The sequence below is a fragment of the Electrona antarctica genome, assembly GCF_951216825.1.
Source record: "Electrona antarctica genome assembly, chromosome: 1".
In the NCBI taxonomy this organism is placed as follows: domain Eukaryota; kingdom Metazoa; phylum Chordata; class Actinopteri; order Myctophiformes; family Myctophidae; genus Electrona; species Electrona antarctica.
In genome coordinates this window covers 54,263,606-54,279,270 of record NC_136806.1, presented here as the reverse complement: position 1 = coordinate 54,279,270, position 15,665 = coordinate 54,263,606, and the positions used below count along the sequence as shown (strand labels likewise).

Here is a 15,665-nt window from a genome sequence, read left to right as displayed (position 1 = left end):
ATTTCATTTCATTTCATTTGCTTCTTGATTGGTCGAGTTAGTTCCTGTTTCCCCTGTTACACCGACATTGGTAACCTAGAGAATACTGTGCTCTGTGTGTTCATGTTCGACTTCAACATTAACTTATTAACTTATTTCAGAGAGATAATATCTTTATTTTCATTGTACAAGACAACAAAGTTGAAGGCAATCCAATGCATTAAAAAATACATAAATACATAGCCTATCCATAGTCCATAAGGAATAAAGTGTCAAGTGTCAGAGTTCAACATCTGATGGTGCAAAATTAATTTAAATTTTTAATACCTTTTAATGTATTATATCAGATGTAATGTTAAATAATGAAGTCTAATTTATTATAATTATTTACCCGCTACCCAAAAAGGGAGGAAATGAGAAAAAGCCCGAGCTAAACGAAGAGGGGTCACGTAATTCGATGGGTCACCCGTTTCGGTGTAACCCCCGCGGTGAGAGACCGTACTGCGAGTAGCCGTTCCTACTGTACACACACGTGAAGGTCAGGGTCTGACTGAGGCTGAGCCATTCATTCATAAATTAAATAGTGTGTTGTATTGTATTGAGTGATGGACGGTAAAGGAGCCGCCGCGGACCCTCAGCTGCAGCACTTCATCGAGATTGAGTCTCAGAAACAACGCTTTCAGCAGCTGGTTCACCAGTTGACTGAAGTCTGCTGGGTAAGTCACAACCACTTTCTACACAAGTCCTGCACTTCTTATCTTTGCAGCACAATAATAAACGTTTACATTAATATAATATATTGAGTATAACTGGCTGGGCTATTTTTTTTTAAAGAAAATAAAAGTTATACAACACACCAGGCATAACCCATAAACTCATTTTGGCCTGGTGTGTACAAGCTAACCGGAGTTAGCACGGTTAGCTTGTGCCAAGTAGAAGAGTAGATATACCTGGCTACTTTAATAGTACCTTCACTCCAACGGTAGTCATTATACTCTTATGACACACTGATGATATCCAGGTTACAGGTTGTGTAAACTAACATACATACTGTAAACTGCCAATATTGTGCCATGTTTATTATTAAACATTCAGAAGCCAAATGTATGTACATCTTTCTTGACGTCTATAATATAAGGGCCTAGGCTAACTCTTGAATTATGTTATGCCAGTGCCACCAAAATGTGGAATGCCGTTAAAAGCCATCAAAAAGTGTGACTCCTCCCACCATGTTAAAATCGCACCTGTCTGCAATTATTTTCAACTGGGCCTAGACAAGTCTTCTAGCTTGCCAAAAGACCCCCACCACCACCCACAACACTCTGTAAATACACCTGTACTACTCCTAGTGTAGAATGTGGAATTGGGAACCCGGGTTCGCCTCCCGGCCGTGGCTACATTGGTAGCAGCGGGTGTGTATAAGTAACCTCTACATGTATGTTCCCGGGCGTCACAGACCTTAACCTAGTAGTCGGGACCTCCGTCAGTCTCCCTGGGGTGGAGGTCCCCCCAGTCAGTCGAGCGTGGAGGGACGACGACTAGGCTATACGGTGCTGCGTTGCTACTCGCCCATTGGGCCATGGCTCTTTAGTCGACTGGTAACGTACGTGCCTGTGGAATGGGGAACCCGGGTTCGCTTTTGCAAATAAAGTATTCAATCAATGCATATTTATTCCAGGATAAATGCATCGACAAACCTGGCCCAAAGATGGACTCCAGGACAGAAGTGTGCCTCGTCAACTGTGTGGAGCGCTTCATCGACACCAGCCAGTTCATCCTCAACAGACTGGACTCACTGGAGCAGAGGAGTCGAGGCTCAGGATCAGAACGCATGTTAGACTAGTCGCTGCATTAGACCTGAGAGGACTGGGGAGACACACACACGCGCACAGACACACTGATCACGTCTGTCGGGCCTGCCAGTCTGTGTGGTGTAATTATTTCAAATATCCGACAACTTGGAGAGATACAACAACAAAGTGTTACTTTACAAGTGCCTCAGGTTCACACCATGGCATGTATCAATGTTACCAACACTCACGTTTTGGACTATTTCCCTCCAGCGGGACCTGGGGTCATATTGTATGACATTTTCATTGTGGGTCAGTTGCAAAGCACTTCACGTTAGTTTTCTTTCTTAAGCCGGGTTGTATACAAGGAATGATGTCCCATCATCACTGATGAACCTAGGCTGCTCTCTGCTACGGTAGCTAGGCACAGGGTTGTAGGATGAAAAACAAATGTGTGGGACATTGTGTGCCTCTTGTCTTCTACTCAGGGAAAAGAAAATGTCTTGACTTACAGTAAGAGGCATGATCTATGGCTAAAGGAATTGTACATATGCAATAAATAAATAGCAACTGTACCCCCTGCCTATTGGTTTTGGTACATATAAAAGCAGTATATACATTAGCCTATACACGTTATACATTTGATGACAAAGACTACACCTCTGCTGTCGTGAAGAAACCACCCAACTCCAAACCAAAATGTTCATTTTTCAGAAAATGAAAAATAGACATTTTTCAGGAAATTAAGAATCTAAAATCAAATATTTTGAAAACAAAGCAATACTGCCTCATCAAAGTTGGTGTTGTGACTTTATATATTGTAAATTACTTGCATGAGAGGTGGTGGAGTCGGTTGCTTTAGCAGACAGTTTGAGGGTCGGTCCAATGGAGATAAGGTTTCATCCAAAGCGTCTTTTTACTACTTTCCATTTGTTCAATATTTTGTTGTTGGGTGAAATAGAATAGTACCATTTAAACCATGTTGTAACACTACATCAGAATGATCAGATATTGTAGTGAAAATGTGAATATTTTAATTGTGAGGATGGTTGTCTTGTCAGAGTGCAATTTCCTTGCAGAATGTCGTGATTTCAGTTGGTGCCACGTACTACCCTATGAAATTAGTCCTATCATTAAAGGTGACGTGAGTGATATTTCTTGTTAAAATAAGGGCCAAATAGCCATATTCTTATGATAATCATTGCTATAGAGTTAAGTGACAGTCTCTCCATCTCTTTAGTAAATGGAAAATATATTTGTAGGTCGAACTCAGGATAACATTATCCAATCATAGTAAAACTGGAAGGAGGGTCGGGGGACCAAATTTGAGCTGAAACCCACTAGGCCACTATACAACTGAAGCAGATAAATGCATTCATTCTCCTGATTGGATCAAATTGGTATCCTGACCTGAAATGTATTCTGTCAGAATTTTTTTGAATTTTATTGAGAGGATGGCCCCTTGAGATGTAGCATCTCGTTTTAGAGGGGGTCCTATACATACATTACAGCAGTGCAGGTACACAGGTATAACATAAAATAAAGTTCACTTTCTCCCACCCCATCCCTGACCCCCGACTAGTTTATATATGGGAATAATGGTACTATACCATTATTCCGTGTGTTAAATGGTGCATGTATATAGTGCTTTTATCCAAGGTGAAGTAAACATTGAAGATGCTTTGCTACAAGCAGAATCTGCAATGTGCATTATTACATTCAGTGTTAAATGGTGCATTTATATAGTGCCTTTATCCAAGGCGCTTTACAATGTGCATTATTACATTCACACATAAATTCATACAGCGGAGGAAACCATGCGAGGCACTAACCAGCCCATCGGGAGCACTTAGGGGTTCAACTTCAGTGTATTGCTCAAGGACACTTCCGACACCAACCCTGTTGGTGTCGAAGTGTCCTTGAGCAATACCCAGGATCAAACTAGGGAACCTTCCAGTTGCCAAGCAAAAATCATTTGCAGTTCCTTTAATTTCACTACAATGTCCAATACCACTATCCATTTACATGTTGGCTATTCAAAATAGATCTACGTGTTGAAAATAAAAATGTATTTCTTTAACAATAATCTTCCCTTCTGGGGTTCTCTAGCATAAAACATTTTCAGACGGGGGTCCGGAGCCAACAAAGAAGTATGGTAAACATTACAGGAGATTAAATCTCACCCAGAGGGGGTCACTATTCCATGCCACCTCATGCCCTGCACCCCCATCTGGTCCCAGAGAGTGAGCATTTTACACCAAATCATTTCCAGTGGTGGAAAGTAACTACGTACATTTACTGTTACAAGTACTATACTTCTACCCAGACAAGGGAAGGACAGCATAGCCAATGAAAATGATGGGGCGGAGCACGGTGGCACAGTTGGTAGCGCTGTCACCTCACAGCTAGAAGGTCCTGGGTTCGATTCCCGCTGGGGGTGCTGCCGAGTGGGGACGTGTTCTCTCCTCCGCGTCATCAGTGCCCATACCCTAGGTGGGGTTGGCGAAAGGGCCTTTCTCTGTGGAGTTTGCATGTTCTCCCCGTATCCCCTAGGGTAGGTAGTAGGTACCCTTACAAAAAACATGCAGTAATCCTGGTGTCTAAACTGCCTCCCCCTGGTCAGCCTGATGGAGGGGAAAGGAACTGGTTGGACTAACGTGTTCCTTCCAGCGCTACGTCCTACCGGGGAAACGAAAAGACGAAAAGAAGCGGCTTGGACACTACATTGAAGGAAGCATGAGGTCAGTCTGTTGCTCTTCCCAGGTGGGCGAAGGGAGTGTAGAGCCCAGGATTACAGATAATTGACACTGGGTGAAAAAATGGGTTACGAAATCGTGGGATAAAAAGTATGATAAAAAAAAAGAAAATGAAGGGGCATGATTTGTGAACTTTTCTGGTGCAAAAGGCATACACAGTAACTCTTCCCAGAGTTCCTCCCTAACCTCGGAATGTTTTGGCACAATGCTCTCTTAACCACGCTAAACCTCGCATCCCTATTTGTGGCATGTCGTACACAAAGAAAATAGTAGTGAAAATAGATAAGACAATCTACAAGCTCACAATGCTTCCAGGTGCATTGTGTGCTTATAGATCAGCAAGACATCATCATGTTAGCAATGTTGATACTTCTCTATTGCACAGTGAAAGTTTAATCTTTGAACATATGGTGAAATGCAGTTGTTCATTAAGGCTAATACAAAAAGGTATTACAGTAACTTATTCAATCTTGATCATCAGTACCAAAAGTGAACGTGACCCATAATCAGGAAAATTAAAGCTTTTGCCTCGACTTTGGCCACAGAACAGTTGGAAACTCGAAAACGTGCCCCTCGGGGCACAGGTCTCCACCAGGATAATAGAGTTTGTGATGTTTGGACAAAATGTGTAGGAGTAATAGAAAAGGTTACCGTAAGTGTATACAATTGTTTAGAAGTGTTCAAGTGCATATACAAAGTTGTACACAGATCGGTGCAGTTATAGGTGAAAACATGAATTGGCCTGTTGTAGCGCCACCATGAGGCTGATTTGAAAGATTTTAAGTGGCACTTCTTCCTCTGCCTAGTGGGTATGTGCGTGCATACTGCATAATGTCAGTGTTCATGTTCAAAATGGACCAATCCTGCAAACTTTGGAAGGCAATCGGGATGGAATATGGGAAAGCGGACAGATCCATGTTGATTACATGACTATGAAGATAGTGTATAATGATTTGCGTGATGTATGGGGTATGGATAAAATGTGTACGAGTAATGTACCTGAAATGTGTTTGGCATCCAGGGAGTGTGTGTGCACAGTTTGGCATCGACCGGGCCAACGGTGTGGGAGATTAGCTGTACATACATAGACAGACAGACGGACGGACACATACACACGGACAGAGTGCAAATCATACTCTCTCCCCATGCCTTCAGCCTGGTGGAGACAATACAATACAACAATGTTCACAATGTTAAAAGTGCAAATATATCTGAGTAACACCAAGGTGTTTTTTTTTTACAAGCTTTTCAGCCCTATAGGCAGTCATGATCAGACTCTAGAGATTGTACATATATATCTACATACGTTCAAGTCTATACTACTCACATGAACTACAATAGGGTGCTTTCACATAGACATAGTAGTAGACATTTGGAAAAAATGTGTTATCACCTACATTATAAATCTGTCCTATATGTTTCATCATAATGATTTGGCTCTACTAATGAGACAAAAAAAATACATCTTTGGTATAATAATAAAATAAAAAAACCTTTGGAGCTTTTATAAACATTCAATTGTGCTAAAATCGCAGCTAGACATCCAGTGTTTATTGTTTTAAGGCAGATTTAGTAAACAGATTGTTTAAGTTGGCACATCGTAAAGCTTGGCAGAGGAACATAAAGGCTTTTCAGTGATCGCCACCGGGCTTTGTGCTAAGTTGTAACAAAGCCATTGTTCCTCCTCGTGGAGTTCTCCGGTGGGTACCCCGCCTTGGAGCCCCCTTCTCTGGGAAGTGTCATGTCATCCTCCACTGGAATCTCGTGACTGGGGAGGGCCACGTAAGACTGCTGGCCCCAGGGCGTGCCCTGAGGACCCTTCCTCAGGTGCAGTGGCAGGGCATCCCAGGTGAAGGTAATGTCCTTGAAGGCGTGCAAGAGGAAGATCCCCAGGATGATGGTGAGGAAGCCGCTGATGGTCCCCACCACGCCGTCCGTACTCATACTCAACCACTCCTTGAAGAGGATGGCAGAGCAGGCCATGACGGAGGTGGTGAAGAAGACGTAGTAGATGGGTGTGACGATGGAGGTGTTGAAGATGTCCAGGGCCTTGTTCAGGTAGCTGATCTGAATGCTGACACAAACCACCAGGCAGACAAGTAAGGACCAGAACAGTGGCTCCGCCAGGACCGCCGTTCCAGCAAACAGTTCCTTGATGCCGATGCCCAGGCCCTTGACGCAGGACACGGAGAGGGAGCCAATCACGGAGCAGATCAGGATGTACACCAGCACGTTCTTCTGGCCATACCGCGGGGCCACGCCGAAGATGAGAGCCAGGCTGCTTATCACGATGCACACAGCGAACACAATGAACCCTGGGATGAGGCACGCAATAATATAGTTACAATAGGCACAGGGTTGTTCAGCATGGCAAGATCAAATGTATATTATTAACCACTTAATAATGAAAATAGGACCTGGCAGCCCTATTTTGACCATATCTTTATAGGGGAGAATTGCTCAAATAAATTACAAAGCAAAGTAAAACCGCCATAAAACAGAACCTGTCTGAAATTTGTAAATGGTCATAGAAAAACCCTGTAAGAAAGAACTAAACCAAAACAAAAAGACAAGAGATGTTTGAATAGCCAGGGATCAATTTGGAGACTGAGAGGTAATTTATTGTTGGCCTCACGGTAAATGGTTCCCTTGTGAATAGAGTGACACAAAATATCTTCTGAATGTTACATTCTGGTGATTTGTGAGAGACAGGCTGTAAGTGAGGCTGAAATGATTTAATGGGATCGTCAAGAAGGCAAGGCAAAGCAAGTCATGGCAAGGCAGGTTTATTTGTATAGCGCATTTAAACAAGGCAATGCAATGTGCTTTACACAAAACTCAAGCAAAATAAATACATCAAAAAAGAGATTAGTATACAATAAAAAACTGAAGTTGCAGTGCAGAAGAAAGAAAAAACCATCAAAGAGGAGAGAGGTAGACCTTTATTAATCCCACAAGGGAAATTCAGTTTTGGCTTCACCCAGCTGATCACTGCTCAGGTGCCCAAGATGAGTGCTTGGGGTGTGTTACGGGTTAAGTGTCTTGCTCAGGGACACTTTGACACGGATACTGGACAGGCTAGTAACCTGGCTGGTGACAGGAAGTTGTCTATGGTATTGTATTAATTTTAAAGGAAAAGCACAAGACAATAGCTGTGTTTTCCATGATGTGTACTAGATATATCGCAAAGCAGCATAAAAAAAACCCAGAAACGTCTCATGCAGTAACTGTAGGAGAGCGTAGCCTCTTTGACCAGACGGCCAAGCTACACCAGGCTTTTCTCGCGCGTTTACCCTAAACGCGCGACCCGCGCGTGCGTTTTTTAAAATAGGACTGGACCTAAATTAAACGCACGCGCGGGGGTAAATGCGCGCGTTTTGTGCGCGAAAAGCCTGGTGTAGCTTGGCCGAGAGTCCTGCTCTGTCCATACCTGGGTCTATGAGCTTCTCAGCCATGGCAGTGAGGGAGGCCACCTCTTCCTCCTGGGGAGCATGGATGACCATCACAGTGGAACCCAGGATGCACAGCAAGCAACCGATTTTTCCATGCACATTCAACCGCTCATTCAGGAAGTAGGAGGAGAGCACAGCACTGAAAAAAAACAACAAAAAACATTGTAGGTCAGCTCTGAGGTACAACTGATTTGCCAGTGACCCTGTCTGATCGGTCAAACTTTTTTGCACGATTAGACACACCGATGCACAGACAGACCCTCTTAAAATTACAGATGACTAGTCGCCTGCAGAGTAAAAATTGGCACACCCCTTTTACATTAAAACCTATGAGAAATGACCAAAGATGACTTGCATAGCACAGAAGGCAATGGCACTTTACCCACTAACACTAGCTTCCTCATTCTGAAGATTTCACAACGTTCTGCAAAAATAACTGATCTGCTATTTTCACTACTTGATGTACAACAAAGTGTTGACCTCCAGTTCTGTGAATGCTTGTTATGTCAATGATTGTGATTTAGTGCCCTTGTTTGGCTGCTGATTTACGTCACATGTGTGTCAGTGTGCTTTTTGGGGTCGAGCGAAGTGCTTTCAAACGTTTAGATAGATGCGCAAATTGCGCATACAGTATGACATGGGCCGTTTTTTTATCTGCTACCAATCATACTAGATGGGGTTAAGGAAACAATGCGGGTCAGTGTGAACCTTAGAGTATATATGAATAGAGACGGCACCAGAGTTCTCCTCCCATCCACTAGCATTAAGTTGCTCAAAAGCGCATGAGGCGATTTCACTCCTCCTTCCGGGTAGGAACAGAGTGCATTCTGGGATGGATTTGCCCCAATAACATGAACGCGCTGCTGTTGACTATCATTGCGCGCGTTCACGTATGAAACAGCGTTCACGTGTCATGGGCCCAATAACATGAACGTGCGCAATGATAGTCAACGGACCAGCGCTGCAATGACAAATCCGGCCACTATGTCCATTTCGCCTCAGGGTTTCCTCCGGGTGCCGTCTCTATTCATATATACTCTAAGCCTTAGAGTTTCAGTGTTCACACCTTAGAGTCTAAGGTGTGAACACAGAAACTGCAAACAGTTGCAATCATCACTACAGCATTGGCAGTTTGGTGTAAAGAAATAATATGTCCCTTAACGGTTAAGGGACCCATTCTGGACGGGAACCCCTTTTGGTGTTTTAACTAAGCATTATGTTATACTTTAGCAGTTTAGCTATTGAAAAATAGCAGATCTACAAGCTCATAGCGCGCCACCGAGTGGCGCGCTACGAGCTTGTAGGTCTGCTATTTTTGAAAAAACCTAAAAATGCGGCACAAATCTTTGAATATATATTCTTTCAGAGCGAACGTTTTTTTTTTTTACGCCAGGCCTAAATGGGTTAAGGTGTCATATCAACAGAGTGACACATACACCGGCTTCGAATGCTATCAATGCACTGAATGGGAATTATCCCATTGAATGGTCTCAGTAGCTGTCTACTGACCTACCAAGATCTCAGTAGCTGCATTCTGTGCGTTGACGACGGCTACTGTTCTGACAGCGACGGAGGTGCGTTGTCAGACTACTAACCCAATTATTAACACTAACACTAAATCTAACATCAGTCTTAACCGGCCACATAAGTACCATAAGTTGTTGTATAGCATAGTTTCACATTGTTTTCGTGTCGGTGGCAGTAATTTCACTTTCAATGATCAAAAAACAAGAAACTAATTTACCTCACAAGTACACTCATTGCTCCGAGGGGAGTCACCAGTGTGGCAGGTGCAAATGCATATGCAGCGAAGTTAGCAGCCTCACCAACTCCCACTGAAACACACAGAAACAACCACTAGCGTTCAGGATCTATAAGGGGTCTTACAGTTATGTTATAGTTGGGGAGTCTTGACAAATTCTTCTCGTTTAGCCTACATGTGCAAATGTGCTCTTTGAAGGAATGTGTGCTTCAAACAGATGTTGTGGGTGTTGCTGTTCTACTGAGAGCACCAGCAAAAATACCAAACCCACAACAAACAACCATCCCTCTCTTTTTGAAAACAAAGGCCACACTTTTATAGAGAAGGTTAAGGCTGACAAAATCAAACAGAGAACAGACTTGTTACACAGTACACACGATTCAACACATCTGTCGAAATACAAATTACGGGTTTATTGGTCGATTTAATCACTTACTTGAAATAAGTCCTGCCCACCATAGCCATTCCTTCAGGTAAGCATACCCCCCTTGACCTGTGAAACAGAAAGCATGCACAGGACATATATCTATAATATCTGAAAATGACCTGACCCAAATATCAGTCTGGCAGTCGTTATTTAACTTTTTGGATGACATCTGAATCTGCAATTATGCAGCCAATGTGTCCTGATTTTTAATTACTTTCGACCTGGCGTGCCTTGGTCATTATAGGGAATGTTTTTGAAAACAGCCGATCTACAACCTAAGAACGCATTGCAACGTGACACGTTGTGAGCTTATAGATAGCTATTTTTGAGGGGTGCTAGGCTAGCACCTCCTATGCTCAGCTTTGTGTGAACCCCATATAGCAATGATTTGATTGGCTGAGCACGGAATGTGAGGATACAAGGTGAGGACAGAAAAGTGAGGACGCCAAAAGTGATTGGCCGGAATGTGATGATGTATGATGATAAGAGCTCCCCTCACTTGTGTGTGATTTTTTGAGTGGTGCAAACCACTCCAACAACCAGCTTTGTCTGTATGTTTGTGTACCTGTGTACGTGTCTGTGCACCTGTGTACGTGTCCGTGCACAGGTGAGCATGGTTACCATGGTCACTGACATTACGTCAGACCACAGCGGCTATATAAGACCTTGCACCACTCAGTTCACACAGGTGTGATTTTTTAATAGGGCGTAAGTAAGTGGTTCAAGCTTCTTTTCAAAGGCCATTCCTTAATATTTGTTCTATTCACATAACAGTAATAATCATCATCATCATTTTTCGACCGCGGTTTGTTTGCAGAATCCACAGAGGTACGATTTACAAAGATTGTTAAAAGGACACACAAAAAGCTCTCTAGGGCCTTGTTTCCATTGTGGTCCCCTGTATTCAATTCAGAAGCATTGAAAAGCATTAAGAAATGATCAAAATAATATAATATTCTTACTGTTGGGCTCAATACTGTTGGGCTCAACACAAAAATATGTGCATAAATAAACATTTTATTTACATTAGATTAATCTAATGAAAATAAATCGTTTATCGTCCATACCTGCTCTCATAGAACCTTTCCCAGCCAGTCGCAGGAGGCCCTTCTTCTTCAAGATGAAGCTGGCTCCTATGAAGAGGCTGGAGCTCACAGCAAGAGACAGGCCGATGTAGAAATCCTTGCGGCTGGCATCCATCTAAAAGAAAACACCCGATGATGAATGGGACACTTCACAAAAACTTTCGATTTCCAAACTGTCACATGACAGTCTGGTTCTGTTTTGGGAAACGTCGCCAGTAGTCGCCCGGCCCCCCCACCCAAAAAAAAGAAACACCACACAAACACAGTTATGTCTCATATTAAGTGCTCAGTTCTCGCAGCTAAATCCAATCTAACGTGTTTATGTATTCATTAAATGAATTGTGTTTACCTTCAACTCTCGCCTCAAGCCATTCGTTAGCTGCCTAGTGCTGCCAGAGTGCTGCTTGCTGAAGCAAGCGAGCAGCTGACTGACTGGCTGCTGCCGTGACGTCACACCCGGCACTTCGCCGTCCAGGGTGGCCATGTCCGCTTATTATAAGCCTAATTATTATTACCGGTAATTAAAGCTGATATAAGCAATAATATGTAAACATTTGAATGACCTTTTTTTGGTTTGTATTCAGACAGACATTATCCATCTGAATCAAGGAAACAGAACTCCGAACGTGTGTTCCATAGTTCCATTATGCATCTGAATCATATCAAGGAAACAGAACACTGAACCACACGTGTTCTGTAGTTCCATTTTCCATCTGCACTGAAAGTCAAGTGTGACAGATAAAAGTTAACAAGTTTGTGTGATATATAGTGATATTTTGCCAATTAATTGGTTGCATGTAGCTTCAGATGAAACCAAAGTTAGCTTATAATATTTGTGATATATATATATAGTGATATTATTTTAATAGTCATATTCATTAATAATGTTGGCACCACGGACATCTGGGCACTATATGTTTTGGACAACTGGGCACTTGGACATGTGGGCACTTTGACAACTGTGCACCACCTGACTTAGGGTTCATTATTATTATTATTATTATTATTATTATTATTATTATTATTATTATTATTATTATTATTATTATTATTATTATTATTATTATTATTATGTTGTTGGTAAGTGTGTGTCTGTGTTGATAATTGATTTATTAACAGTTTGCAGAATTACAGTACATTTCAAGTACAACTCAATAAAAACTGTTAACTGTGAGTAGTGGACGACACCATAAAGCTTTACATTATTTATTTACTTGTATTATTCTTTTTTGGCAGGTCTACTAACTACAGACAGAGACCGCCTCTAATGGTAGCTAACCAATCAGCCCCTGTTTTGTTCACCGGTCACCGTCCAATCCAGCAGTGGATTGGTTGGTGGCCTTGGTTGACGCGAATTTGGTCCAATCGGCGCATTCTAGCCAGGACGTTCATCCAATGGCGTTGAAGAGTCTGCAGACTGTATGTGACGCTCATGTCCCCCCTCCTGTTAGCAGCTAGCAGTTAGCAGCGCAATGAGCGCATAATGTTGTTGTATCATTTCTAAAGAAACGACTCTCGCGGCGTTGAAACTTTAAACGTTACGGTATTTATTTAATCAACCTTATTAATTAACCAACGGTATTTTAATTTATTCGTCGGGATTATTAAGCAACCGACAACAAGGACTCACTCCAAAGGTGTGTTGAAAATGTGTTTACTCTAGTTGTGTTAGCTTCCTGTTATATATGGTTAGCTTACTTAGCATGATGCGAGGCTAACTTAGTGATCTGTCTTTCTGGAGTCTTTGATAGCTTACGTTTGCCCTACAGTGGTTTTCAACAGCTGTTTCATATCAAGGTCCATTATTTATTCTACATTTGAGCCACCTTTTGATGAGATTTTGCCTCTCAGACCCAAGGCTTTTGTTGTCGTTGGACGGTTGGATCATACGATTTATCCACCCCGATACGACCCCTCAGTCCCTACACTCATTCGGAGCTACAGAATGAGCGTAGGAACGTATCGAGGCTACACTTTTTAAGTACAGGAGGCTTAGCCCTAGAATGGCTCTTGTTGTTTCATACAGTTAATACAGTATTTCAGTAATTACTTTGCAATGTATGTAACAACAGAGCCATTCTAGGGCTACAGGAGGCTATGGACCAGAGCTACACAATTCCATGCTGTATTGATATGGTAACAATAATGTAACTCTCGAGAGCGTAAAATGAAACCAAATTGGCCCCTTAAGATCTATAAGGGTCCATTTGGTTACCAATTATCCATGGGGACCACCTGGAACCCCCAAGGGCCACTGGTGGTCCCCGGACCACTGGTTAAAAACCACTGGCCTAATGTCTCTTAACTGCAGAACAGCAGTAAGGAGGATCATTGCGCATTATTTAACAATCTGGTGACCGTGATACGTATAATTGCTTAATAAATAAGCATTCGCTAAACACCCATTGCTATATGACCACATACAATCCCTGTGAACAAATTAAACTCCAAGGCCACTAGCCAGGCATGTAAGGAGTAGAGAGATTAGAATAGCATGAAATAAAGATAAAACAACAAATTAAATACACTGACCTGGAGACCGACACTAGACATTTTGCTCTTCGTGAGACTGGGTTAACAAAGTATTTAGGCCTTGAGGGCCTACATAGTATATGCAAATCTGTCACCACTCACCAGTAGATATTAACCTACATCTATTGCCTATTAATGAGTATATAGTGTAAACAGGCTAAGTATTGCACTGATTGATATGTTTATTGACAATGTACAAAAAAAACATACATTCATCAAAATGATAACTCAACCGGATAACACAAGAAAGCTAAAGGCTTATTTCAACTGCAGTCCCTTGTGAAATGTATCTGAAAAATGATAATAAGTACTAATACAATGTACTGTGTAAGCCGGCCTACAACTGTTCTATATGGATAATATGTACATTCTTTCAGCAGTGAATACTGAATATAATGTACTTTATTGCACTACTCTTTCAGGTTCATCATGGGTGAACCACAGCAGGTGAGTGCCCTGCCTCCTCCGCCCATGCAGTACATCAATCAGTATACAGATGACAACATCCGTAAGGGTCTGGCCCCGAAGCCACCTCCGACCATCAAGGACAGCTACATGATGTTTGGCAATCAGTTCCAATGCGACGACCTCATCATCCGGCCCCTGGAAAGCCAGGGCATCGAGAGGCTCCATCCCATGCAGTTTGACCACAAGCGGGAGCTGAAGAAACTCAACATGTCCATCCTGGTGAACTTCCTGGATCTGCTGGACATCCTGATCAAGAGCCCCGGCAGCATAAAGCGCGAGGAGAAGCTGGAGGACCTGAAGCTGCTGTTTGTCCACATGCATCACCTGATCAACGAGTACAGGCCGCACCAGGCCCGGGAGACACTGAGGGTCATGATGGAGGTGCAGAAGCGGCAGAGGCTGGAGACGGCCGAGAGGTTCCAGAAACACCTGGAGAGGGTGGTGGAGATGATTCAGGGTTGCCTGGCCTCGCTGCCTGACGACCTGCCCCAGACGGAGGGCGCCAACGGAGCCGGGGAAGGGAGTAGGAGCGTGTCTGTAGTGGGCGGTGTCAGTGGCCCCTCTGGCATGGCCCCCAGATTGAAAACGGAGCCGATGGACATAGACGAAGCAGGGGCCAGTTGTATGGTGACAAGCCAGCAGGACAAGAATGTGCAGGTGTCACAGAGGGACAAGACATTTGACAAAGACGCTGCCATGTGTTGTATTATTGATGAAATTGCTTAAGTTTTTAATGAGTAATTGTTTCTTTTTTTTATGTGTACGTCATGTAGGGTTTGTTCTGTTGGTCCCCCCCCTCCCCCCTCATGCATATTCTTGATTTGTAATCTTAAATTAAACATGGAGCTGTTAGATTGTTAGTTTACACACTACTTAACAACCCATATCTTAACGACTCCTGCCTTGATATCTGCATATTTTACAAAGTTTGGATTGTATTGAAGTGAAATGCTGCTCGCATTTCTCTTTGGGTAAAAACAAAAACAAAAAACAATCCAATAAAGCAAAATGTATTTTATATTCTGCCAAAAGTGTCTTAACTGTAAATACAGGAACTAAAAGGCAACTTGTACTTCTGGGAACTCGGAGTGTTTGAATTCCTCGTTGGTTACACATGAAGCACCTTGATATTTAGGACACTGAAGTTATATGGGATACGTATGGAAATGTATAATCCTGTCCACAGTTGGGTTTACTCATGCAGGGCTTGGCTGTTCTGAATCTGCACTTGTATCCACAATTAGACGAGTTAATATAAATAAGCAAGCAGAACCATGTGACGTGCACGATTCCCACGTTCTACTTGTCTCTGCAATGTATTTGCATTATCCACATCCGCAATGGTGGTCATTTCAGGTCACTGAGTTGGACACATGGTCCAATCTGGTTTTGAATTTGAATTTTTGAAATTCAT

At 42.7% G+C, this 15,665-nt stretch overlaps 3 protein-coding genes across 3 annotated transcripts; 2 read left to right on the top strand and 1 right to left on the bottom strand.

Annotated features, from left to right (window-relative positions):
• Window positions 1-423: 423 nt before the first annotated feature.
• Window positions 424-2,344, top strand: timm8a (translocase of inner mitochondrial membrane 8 homolog A (yeast)). Its single transcript, XM_079501738.1, has 2 exons — window positions 424-695; window positions 1,658-2,344. The coding sequence occupies exons 1-2, from the start codon at window positions 585-587 to the stop codon at window positions 1,820-1,822; spliced, it is 276 nt and encodes a 91-aa protein (XP_079357864.1). The 5' UTR covers window positions 424-584; the 3' UTR covers window positions 1,823-2,344.
• A 3,705-nt stretch (window positions 2,345-6,049) lies between these two features.
• On the bottom strand, window positions 6,050-11,731 carry LOC306926315 (magnesium transporter NIPA2). Its single transcript, XM_079505583.1, has 6 exons — window positions 11,601-11,731; window positions 11,234-11,366; window positions 10,176-10,232; window positions 9,722-9,812; window positions 7,956-8,116; window positions 6,050-6,840 (listed from the first exon to the last, which is right to left on the bottom strand). The coding sequence occupies exons 2-6, from the start codon at window positions 11,364-11,366 to the stop codon at window positions 6,182-6,184; spliced, it is 1,101 nt and encodes a 366-aa protein (XP_079361709.1). The 5' UTR covers window positions 11,601-11,731; the 3' UTR covers window positions 6,050-6,181.
• Window positions 11,732-12,669: 938 nt separating this feature from the next.
• Window positions 12,670-15,269, top strand: med7 (mediator complex subunit 7). Its single transcript, XM_079499961.1, has 2 exons — window positions 12,670-12,888; window positions 14,206-15,269. The coding sequence occupies exon 2, from the start codon at window positions 14,213-14,215 to the stop codon at window positions 14,975-14,977; it is 765 nt and encodes a 254-aa protein (XP_079356087.1). The 5' UTR covers window positions 12,670-12,888; window positions 14,206-14,212; the 3' UTR covers window positions 14,978-15,269.
• The last annotated feature ends 396 nt before the right edge of the window (window positions 15,270-15,665 follow it).

Bases quoted from the DNA above. Each gene is read 5' to 3' on its own strand.
- timm8a (XM_079501738.1), top strand. From the start codon at position 585: ATGGACGGTAAAGGAGCCGCCGCGGACCCTCAGCTGCAGCACTTCATC. The intron at 696-1,657 runs GTAAGTCACAAC...TATTTATTCCAG, and splicing joins AGTTGACTGAAGTCTGCTGG to GATAAATGCATCGACAAACC.
- LOC306926315 (XM_079505583.1), bottom strand. From the start codon at position 11,366: ATGGATGCCAGCCGCAAGGATTTCTACATCGGCCTGTCTCTTGCTGTG. The intron at 10,233-11,233 runs GTATGGACGATA...TCTGTTTCACAG, and splicing joins GAAAGGTTCTATGAGAGCAG to GTCAAGGGGGGTATGCTTAC. The intron at 8,117-9,721 runs GTAAATTAGTTT...GTTTTTTTTCAG, and splicing joins GCAATGAGTGTACTTGTGAG to TGCTGTGCTCTCCTCCTACT.
- med7 (XM_079499961.1), top strand. From the start codon at position 14,213: ATGGGTGAACCACAGCAGGTGAGTGCCCTGCCTCCTCCGCCCATGCAG.